Here is a 10811-nt window from a genome sequence, read left to right as displayed (position 1 = left end):
TCGATCCCTCGACCCACTGAATCTGTTAAGGATTGGCATTGCCACAAGTTGCAGTGTAGGTCACACACAGCTTGGATCTGGCATTGCTGTGACTGTGGTTTAGGCTTGTAGCTAGAGCTCTGATTAGACTCCTGGCCTAGGAACTTCCATATGCTAAACCTGCGGCCCTAAAAAAAAAAAAAAAAAAAAGCACCAAAATAATAAGATTTTATTTCTACTTGTAATTGCACAGTTCTTTGAAAATCTGATTCAGGTACTAAACATCAAATAAATTATGAAAAAAGTCGCTTTCTTTTAAAGTAATGTCTAGAAACAAAATACCCTGAAAAAGAATGAACTGGTTGTGTTAATAAACACAGTACCCTCAAAGGGGTCTTCATTATTTTAAAAAAATTCCATGAAAGGATTTTACTCTGAGCTTATTTCAAGACAAAATGTATGGAAGAAAATACAGCAATCTTTCTTGAAATGATGTTATTTAAAACAGAATAAAAATAAATAAATCTGAAATATTTAATCACCAAGTAACTAACTAAATAAATCTTTCCAAAAAGAAAAGGCTAAGTAAGTCTGGTCTTCATGTTATTATTTACCTGGTAAATTCACTTTGTATGCAAAATATCTGTATTATTCACATATCCTTGTCTGTTTAAACAAGGTAGAAAAACAGCTGTTGGGCCACATAGCCAAAAGAGTAGGTGAGTTATATATTCTTCTCCTTAGGGCATTTTGTTTTGTCTCAAACTTTTATCTATAGCCATAGAGAAATAACCCACTTTTGATGTCACATGAAAAAACTTTACACAGAAAAATCTGTATTTGCACATCTGTTTTGGGGTTTTATTTTGCTAAAACGAATTCACACAGGCCAAAAAACATGCAAAGCATTTTTGTGCACACCTCTAACATACTTCAAAAATGTTAAAATTAAAAAAAAAAAAATCCCAAAGCAAGAATACCTGGGTTGAAAAGTTAACATTATAAAAGCTAGATTCCTAACACAGACACTGCAGATATAAGTCACTCAGTTGCAAAAAAATGTTTATAAATGTTAAATAAATGTCAACAATGAGGAGACAAGAACTGTAGATCCATAGTGTACTCCCCACCATGAACTATTAAAAACTGTGTTCGGTGTTGTAGGACACCCATAATATTAACCTGAAATAGATACAACCTTAACCCAAACTATCTGCTTTTCCTGCTACCTTTAAAATGGTTTTTGGTGGTGTTGTTATTGTTTATTTTGTGTTTTGGTAAATATAAGAGTTCCTCAGAATCTATACTAGCTCTGAGAGGTAAAAAAAAAAAATGATTCAATAAACAACTATGATAAAGTTCTGCTTTGAGCTATTCACTTTTCTTTTTAATGATCATGTGTGTGTGTGTGTGTGTGTGTGTGTGTGTGTGTGTGTGTGTGTAACCTTTTAAAATGATACTTTTGGAAACTTAACTCTAGGGAAATTTTTTCCCTTTCCTTGAGACCGGTCCCTGATAATTTAATAGTTTTTTTCTTTTTTCTTTTTAAAGAGAAAACCTGCCTAGAGCCTTTCTCTACAGTCAGCAACCTCCTTGTCCCTGTATATTTGAACTTTCCAAAAATAACAGAATGCTTGTTGGCAGCTTCTGAAAAATCTCTAGGCACTCCTGGCGGATTTCACTCTGCCTGGTGCTTTATATTCACTTTCTCACGGCACCAAAGGTCAAGTAGGGCCCTGTGATAGGAACACATTTATGTCCTTCCTAGTGCTCCCCGGGGGATGTTGGTGGCTTCACCCTTCCTTGTAAAAAAACAAAACATACACCTCCTGCTAGAGACATATCTAGCTGCTTCCTTCTCCCTCAGGTAGAAAGTCAGTCCTCTGGAAGCCTTAGTTCTCAGAAGAAAAAGTGTTCTGATGCATCCTCATAAAACATTTCAAACGTGCAAAGAGAAAATCCAAAACAAGAGTGAGAGAGAGTAGCAGTGAGTTGGAAGAGCACCTAAGTATTGTGCTCCAGTGAGAAATATCCACTCAAACCTCCTGCCTCAGTGCCGTGTGCTGTGAGCATCACAACAGCGCTTCGTAAAAGCGGAAGACTATACCATTTCCAACCTCAGACACTAAGCTTCTCTCTTTATCACCAAACAACTTTAAAATGCTTAACTCAAACTATCACTAATATTTTAAAGAAGTTTGAAGACCCAAGTCTATTTCAATAAGTACTTAAATAATTGCTAGATCACCTTAGCTCCTACTTTTAAAAAATACTGGCCAAAATGGCACATATGTATCCAACAGGCCATCTCTCCCTTCCAGCAGGCAACACAACTATATATAATCAGTATGCCGTGTTTAAAGGACAAAAAGGTTGGTACTGCTCTGATGTGGGAGCTCCTGCCAGCTTCTGCGTTATTACTGAAGCTGGCAGAAAGAAAGGCTCCTCTTCCCCACCCAGAGTGTGGGCATGTCCTCAGCCTATTCTGCCATCCTGTTTCAGACACTGTCTTTCTTCCGCAGGTCGCTAAGCCTGTTGAGGGAAGGGATGCTGAGGAAGACTCTATCAGTGAGCCATCACAGGATTGGGAGTGAAACACATGCAAGAGACAAGACATTCATGCCAAACACAGCCCAAAGTCATTTTAAAATCTCTCACACACAGCAAAGCAAAACTGGAAAAGCCCAATTCCACTTTCCCACCACAATTCAAAAAGAAGCTAAGCCTTCTAGGGACACTGGATGTTTCAGACTGAAAGAGGGCAGCTGAAGAGCCCTCCTTTCCTCAGCTGTTTGTGGTGCCAGCCCCGTCCTTGCCCTGTCTATTGCCCAGCAGCTCCCAGAAGCCATCTCTCCGATGTCTGGGCTCCCTTGAGAATGTCCAAACCCCGGCAAGGTCTGAAGTCTGATGTGCAGAGGTAGCTCCATGACGCGAGTCACGGAATAACACTTCCTTTTTTGGTGAAGAAAGCCCAATTGGTCTTAGCTAACAAGCTCTCAGCTAGGGCTCTAAAAATACCCTGCAGTGAGGACTGTTTGGCACTTCATTTTGTTTGCCAGAGGCGCTCTACACAACTCTGGAGAACGCTTCCGATTCTCCAAAACTGCTCTGAGCTCTGTCTCTGCTCTGGTGAGCTCAGGGAAGTGTATTGCTTTGGGAAAGTTAGGTTTTTTTTTCACGCTTGAGTTCTTGGAATTCTGTCCTCAATGTTCGAAGTACAATTCCAGTCTTGGATTAATGACTAGCTTGGTTCAGGAATCTTCATTTGGCTTCTAGGCTGAACTATGCAAATACATGATCTGTGTGCAGAAGAAAGGACTAAAGTTATACTTCAAAGGGCTCAGTCACTTCTGGTCTTCTCCTTTCCCCCCAAAAAAGAAACATCAGCCTCCTTGAATCCTTGGTTGCCAGCAGCAGCAGCTTCCTGCCCGTTCGCATCAGATGCCCTGGGCTCCCTACACGTTGATGGCGTGCGCATGCTTCTTGCACAGGGGTTTGTCCTTCTTAGAGTAGAATGGCTGCCCCTCCAGATTCACATGGCAGACCTGGGACAGAGAACAGACAGGCGTGAGACAGGCCTTGCAGCCCAAGAGGCAGGTGGACATGAGCAAAAGATTTCAGCTATTCCTTGAAGACAAAGCATTGTCACAGGCAGATGGGAGAAAAGGCAACAACCTCTTTCTCCCCAGTGTACATGCTTAACAACCCCAAGTGGATGGGTTGAACTATATGAAACTTAGAATATGGAATATGGAATAAACAAATTAAATTAATGGAATGCAGAACATACATATGGTAATCAATGGAAGCTATCCAAAATTTATAGGGAACCAATACAAATTCGTAAGTTAAAATCTACAGAGATAATTCACTAAATTCACTAAAGAAATACCGTTAGCAAACTAACAAAAACATCAGAAAAAAAATTATCCTCACTGATAATTAAAGGAAAAATACATTCAAAACTTCATGAGATACCACTAGGATCTGTTAATTGAGCAAAATAAAACAAAAACAATAAAATAAAAAAATTAATAAAAATAACATAAAAATGGGAGTTCCCATTGTGGTGCAGTGGAAACGAATCTGACTAAGAACTATGAGGTTGAGAGTTCAAACCCTGGCCTTGCTCAGTGGGATAAGGATCTGGCATTGCTGTGAGCTGTGGTGTAGGTTGCAGGCATGGCTTGGATCCTGCATTGCTGTGGCTGTGGTGTAGGTCAGCAGCTGCAGCTCTGATTTAATCCCTAGCCTGGGAACCTCCATAAGCCATGGGTGCAGCCCTAAAAAAGCAAAAAATAAAATAAAATAAACAATAAAACAAAACAAAAATGCCTTGTCACCTTCAAGTTTACATGACTATAGCCCAAAAGTGAAAAAAAATAATCAGTCAGGAGTTCCCGTCGTGGCGCAGTGGTTAACGAATCCGACTAGGAACCATGAGGTTGCAGGTTCAATCCCTGACCTTGCTCAGTGGGTTAACGATCCGGCATTGCCGTGAGCTGTGGTGTAGGTTGCAGATGCGGCTCGGATCCTGCGTTGCTGTGGCTCTAGTGTAGGCCGGTGGCTACAGCTCCGATTCAACCCCTAGCCTGGGAACCTTCATATGCCGCGGGAGCGGCCCAAGAAATAGCAACAACAACAACAACAACAAAAAGACAAAAAAAAAAAATAATCAGTCAAAAGTCAGCAATGCCCAAAGGGGATGAGGCCTCCTTGTCACTGCTAGGGACACGTGGATCAGCCCAGCCTTCTGCAGGGAATGTGGCAACACTGAAGAGAAGCCATGAAGATGTGCCTGCCCTGTACCCCAGTAACACCACTCTGGAGAATTTCATCTTGCAGAAACTACTGCACAGAATAAGAAAGCAACAGATGCTCAACCACAAACTGAAAAACCACTAATATTTCTCTCAATGGGGATATGATTAAGTTAATTTTTATGGTACATTTTTCCAATGAAGTGCCACCAGGAAAAAATAAATCAAACATGGCAAAGCCTTTGTAGGGAAATAACTACATTTTAAAAACAGAGGCAAAATCATATATGCCCATGATGACAACATATGAGTACATTTTGAAGATGGTGACATCACAGAAAGATAGGAGATCAGTAATATTTGTTGAGGCTTCTGTGGGTCAAGTAAAATGCCAGACCCTGTGTATACACAATGTCATTTAAATCTCATCAGAGCTTTATGGGATAGGTATGACTTTACCCCATTTCACAACTGAAAGGCTGAAGCTCAGAGATCCCCAGTGTCTTGCTCAGGTCACAGACCCAATAGGTTGTAGAGCTGGGAATCCATGTTTGGGGCTACAAGACTCCAGTTCCTTTTTTTTTTTTTTTTTTTTTAAATCTTTTTGCTTCTCTAGGGCCACACCTGAGGCGTATGGAGGTTCCAGGCTAGGGGTCTAATCGTTGCTGTAGCTGCCGGCCTACGCCAGAGCCACAGCAACATGGGATCCAAGCCGAGTCTGTGACCTACAGCACAGCTCATGGCAACGCCGGATGATTAACCCACTGAGCAAGGCCAGGAATTGAACCTGCAATCCCATGGTTCCTAGCCGGATTTGTTAACCACTGCGCCACGACAGGAACTCTAAGACTCTAGTTCTAAACTCATTTTTCCCATACCCCACAGCAGAGAGGGGCTATGTTGACTCGAAATTGTTCTGGGCTTATGGACTTGTATTGAGGTTGTTCACTAACTTTGTTGGACTCCCAGTATGTAGTCTGGCCCTGGGTGGGCAATCTGCCAACTGCCAGAGTCAGCTGAAGAGTCACATAGGCTGGAATGGACCCCAGCCTCAGAAAGGGCACTAAGGATCCCTAATGGGGAGCAGCACTGGGGACCACATCCAGGACACTGACATGAGAAGAAGTGCAGGTGGAGCTCCCATGTACAAGTAAGCAAGAGGATGGAGAAATCACCCTCATGAGATGAGCTTGGGTCAGTGAGCATGTGCCCACTCTGAGAGAGTTGGAGAGAAAGTGGCATCATGGTGGTCCCATGTGTAAGGCCCTGATGGCCCAGTTGAGGATGTGATACTTGAGACTGACAGGGCTGCCAATGGGCTCTGGAAGCCAATGACCTAAAAAAGTATCTGAAAACATCCTAGCTGGATGTGGTGATACTGAGTGTAACCAGGCTCCTGTGGTGGCCTCACTGTGGTAACAACTTGGAGACAAGTCTAAGAAGGTAGCACCCAAGATCCAACTGGTGAGGGTGGGTTTCCGGAAAGATAGAAAGGCAGCTCTGGAGAGCCTTGGCAAGGAGCTGCTGGTCGGCATCTGGGGCTCTGGCCAGGAGATCCTGCCTGGTCTGGGACTGTGCTGGTTGTGAGAACTTTGGGATGAGTCAAGCTGGAAAGGGTGAAGACCAAGGAGTGAGCAAGGACAGAGCTATAGAGGTGGTTTGTTGGTAAGATGAGACAGAGGGCAGGAACAGTCATTGAGAGGTTGTGCTCACTGTCTTGGGCCAGGAGACTGCAGACAGGATGCAAGGCAGCTTCATGGTGGAAGAGGCCTCCAGCCTACCCAGCACAGAGGAGCAGCAGAGATGGTCTAACCCTGAGGTTGCAAGGTCAAGTGGCAGTAGGGCCAGGCTGGGAAAGAGTAGAGGCCATAGACAGTGCTGACCACAGATTGGAAGGCAATGAAATCAGCCAGCTGCTGCTGCCCTAGGACTACCTGAAAAAGTTACACCCCAACTAGACTTAGAGGAAAACAACTAGACTTAGAGGAAAAGAAGGGTCAGCAAGTCATCTTTCCCCAAGTAAGGTAGGATTCATATCCTTTCCATTAGAACTCAAGTGTCAAAGCCAGACAGGAGCTAAACACTCATCCTGACCCACACCGCCCTTCTCAGCCTTTATTTTACATGCCACGTGAGGACACAGACACACAGAGTTAAGACAGCCACATGACGATGGAAGCAGAGATTGGAGTTATGCAGCTATAATTCAAGAAACACCAAGTGCTGCTGGCAACCACCAGGAGCTAGGAGAGAGTATGGCCCTGCTGGTGCCTTGAATTTGGACTTCTAGCCCTCAGACTGTGCAAGAATAACTTCTATAGTTTAAGCCATTCATTTGCAGTACTTTGTTACACCAGCCCTAGCAAACTAATATACAGAGTGAAGACAATACTTCCACAAACAGGAGGGGATGTGGAAGTGAAGTGTAAAAGCTGAAGTGAACTGCAGTAAACTTTATGACCAGGGTTGTCCTATATCATAAGTCTATAAAAATTATTCAGTTTTCAATGACACAGATCTCTCACACATTCCCAAAATTGACCGTGAGCAGCTCTGATAAAAAAAAAAAAATGCCAGTAGTAGCACACTGATTTTCCCAAATAAAGTTTAGTTAATTACAGACTTGCATTACAGGGCTTTATCAGGGATGACTACTTTTCAACTCTAATGCAGAGTCTAAATGTCAGCAGCCTCACTGCAGTGTCCCCTCCCCAACCTAAAGCCCTTGGGAAGGAAAATGCCAATCTCACGATAAAAATGACCTGGCTGTTCAGCAGAAATAAACTGCACATGGTTAATACTTAATCTAGGTGCTACCTCCTGGCAACTACATATCAAGAACAGGACTATTTAGGAAAATGAAATGATACTCAGTCCTGCTTTCTAAAAGTTCTATCAAAGAAACCTTATCTCAGCTTTTCATAGGATTAGTCAATAAGCTCCAATTGAGTGTTCAAGGTGAAAATTTGGGGGAAAACCCTTGAGTCACTTCATTATATTTTTTAAATTGAAATATAGTTGATTTACAATGTTGTATTAATTTCAGATACACAGTAAAATGATTTAGTTACACATATATCTATTCTTTTTCAGATTATCTTAACCTATAACCATAGGAAGCCACCCACCCCTATTTAAATTAAAATATCATTTGCTCCTCCTATTTATTTATTTATTTATTTTTATGGCCACACCCACGGCATACGGAAGTCCCCAGGATAAGGGTCTAGTTGGAGTTGCAGATGCAGGCCTTTGCCACAGCTCACGGCAACACCAGATCCTTAACCCACTGAGCAGGGCCAGGGATCAAACCTACATCCTCATGGACACTAGTCAGGTTTATTATCGCTGAGCCACAACAGGAACTCCCCATTTGTTTTTTTTAAAACACTTTCCATTTTGTTTTATTATTTTTAATTTTTTTTGTGTTTTTAGGGCCGCACCCATGGCATATGGAGGTTCCCAGGCTAGGGGTCGAATCAGAGCTGCAGCTGCTGGCCTACACCAAAGCCAAAGCAACGCAGGATCCAAGCCATGTCTTCGACCTATACCACAGCTCACAGCAATGCCAGATCCTTAATCCACTGAGCGAGGCCAGGAATCGAACCTGCAACCTCATGGTTCCTAGTCAGATTCATTAATCACTGAGCCATGACGGGAACTCTCCATTTTATTTTTATTTGTTTTTATGGCCCCACCCAAGACATATTAAAGGGCTCAGGTCAAGGATTGAATCTCAGCCACAATTGCGACCTACAATGCTGGATCCTTTAACCCACTGCACTAGGCAAGGGATCAAATCTGCACCTCCAGCAGCGACCTGAGCCACTGAGGTCAGGTTTTTAACCCACTGTGCCACAGCAGGAGCTCCTCGCTCCTTGCATCTATTGAGATCAGTTCTGATGAGGCAAACTGCTTGTTTGCCAGATCCTAGGATACTCTGTTTTCTTTAATGAAGTGGAGAATAACAAAGCCACACTGGTTTATAAATCATTATTAGTAATAAAACTTTGCTCAAATGTGCCATATCAAGGCACCATAGTATTTGCCCATTTTAAAAAGTGGTCAGGATATCAGAATGCCAGAGTGGAAAGGGATGTCGTGGGTGGGTTGTCTGACCTCACTTGGTCCCTCCTGCCCTCTCTGAGAAAGTCAGGACCCCAGGCTAAAAACATACTGCGCAGATGAAGCAGGTGTCGTGCCAGGTATGCCCCAGGGCTTCGATAAATTTGTCACCAGCCTCCACGGGGAAATCACAGCCATGACACTTGGTGCTGAAGAGGTTGACATAGTCTGAAATGAAAGGCAGAGTTAGGACCAGCATCCAGGCAGGCTATGAGGAACAACTCAGACATATTGACCCAAGGCAAGAACAACTCCCCAAACCACTGGGCTGGAGGCGGTGGATAAAACCTAATTGGTTACTTTTCATCTTGCAGACAGGATACTCAGGTACATGACTGGCTTTTTCCTTTTCCAATAATTTGCAGTGGTGCAGATTCCGATTTAGTCATCACCGTGTGCTGGTTTGATTTATACTTTCTGGAACTGTCATTAACTTTATGCAGGGTGATTTTCTCTTCTGCTTCTGTCACCTCTATGGCCCAAACAGACCAATCCCCCGAAAGAAAAAAAAAATTCCTATTTCCCAGCAACTATGCTTATTTTGGAAGAATGAGAGCCCTTAACATTTTAGAGTTATAGAATGCTTTAGCCTGGCCATTCTTCTGTCACTGGGCATTCTGTCAGCCTCACTACTAGAAGCAATACTTGAGCTATTTTATTGGGACATGACCCCTCCCCCAGCCAAGGAGATAATAATAACAAACATTGTTTAGATAATGCTTTATAGTTTACCAAGCATACTCACATCAGTGGTATTATTTACTAGTATCTCAAAATCAAGGTCTATGTATTAGTTTTCTTGGTACTCTCAGCAGAGTGTCTACTCACAAGTTGGTTCCCAACACATATGTATTGAATGAATAAGTGAATCAATGAATCGATAAAGCAGTGAATGAACTTTACATAATCCCTCAGAGACTGAACTATTATTGTTTTTCTGTTCTGTTTTGTTTTACTTTGTGGATGAGGAAACTGAGGCTGGAAGGGGTAAAGGGCCTAGCCAGAGTCACATAGCTGGGACACATGGGCCAGGTCTCCTGCTTCTCAGCCACAGTTGTCCTGGCTAGGTCACAGGCAGTATCTCTATTGCCCTCACTGTAACACTTCCAGATTCTTCTAGAAAAGGTTGATGCCTTTTACAAAGCCTTTATTCCCCTAGAAGTGTACTTGTCTCTCCACAGCCTCCACCACAGTTGGGTTTTTCTTACAGTGATGTTTCTGCTCAATTCTCCTTGTGGACAGTTTGCCTAGTCACTGTCTTAGACCACCTGCTGAGAGGCAGCGTGCAGTGGGGATTACAAACTTGGGTTCTGAAGAAAGAAAGACTTGGGCTCAAATCCCATCTCCATTCCGTAACTGTTCAAATATGGAACAAGTCACCTAACTTCTCAGTGCTTCAACTTTCTCATCTGTATACTGGGAATAACTATACTACCTAACTCATGGGGTTGTTATACAGATAATAATGTATGTGAAGTACTTGGCACAAATAACTCAAAAATGTTGGCTCATTTTGAAGGTCATAAAAATGAAAGGAGGGAAGGGAACATGATTTGAGCACCTACTATGTGCAAATCCATATGAGTCCTTTTCTATGTTTCTTTTAATCTTTTTCTTTTTTCTTTTTTCTTTTGGTCTTTTTGTCTTCTTGCCATTTCTTGAGCCACTCCCGTGACATATGGAGGTTCCCAGGCTAGGGGTTAATCGGAGCTGTAGCCACTGGCCTATGCCAGAGCCACAGAACACAGGATCTGAGCTGCGTCTGCGACCCACACTACAGCTCACAGCAACGCCGGATCCTCAACCCACTGAGCAAGGCCAGGGATCAAACCCCATGGTTCCTTGTCGGATTCGTTAACCACTGAGCCACGATGGGAACTCCTGTTTCTTTTAATCTTCACGGCAGCTCTGCAATTAAGTGTTATTCTCAGCTTAAAGATAACGAAT

At 42.8% G+C, this 10811-nt stretch overlaps 1 protein-coding gene across 1 annotated transcript in view; it reads right to left on the bottom strand.

Annotated features, from left to right (window-relative positions):
- LDB3 (LIM domain binding 3) overlaps window positions 815-10811 on the bottom strand; it is a 61289-nt gene continuing 51292 nt past the window's right edge. Inside the window, 2 exon segments of the mRNA XM_005657425.3 lie at window positions 815-3524; window positions 8917-9032. Coding sequence (XP_005657482.2) covers window positions 3435-3524; window positions 8917-9032 — 206 coding nt within the window. The 3' untranslated portion in view covers window positions 815-3434.

Source organism: Sus scrofa, chromosome 14 (assembly GCF_000003025.6).
Source record: "Sus scrofa isolate TJ Tabasco breed Duroc chromosome 14, Sscrofa11.1, whole genome shotgun sequence".
Taxonomy (NCBI): Eukaryota; Metazoa; Chordata; class Mammalia; order Artiodactyla; family Suidae; genus Sus; species Sus scrofa.
The sequence above is the reverse complement of the archived record's forward strand: the minus strand, read 5'-3'. Positions and strand labels throughout refer to the sequence as shown.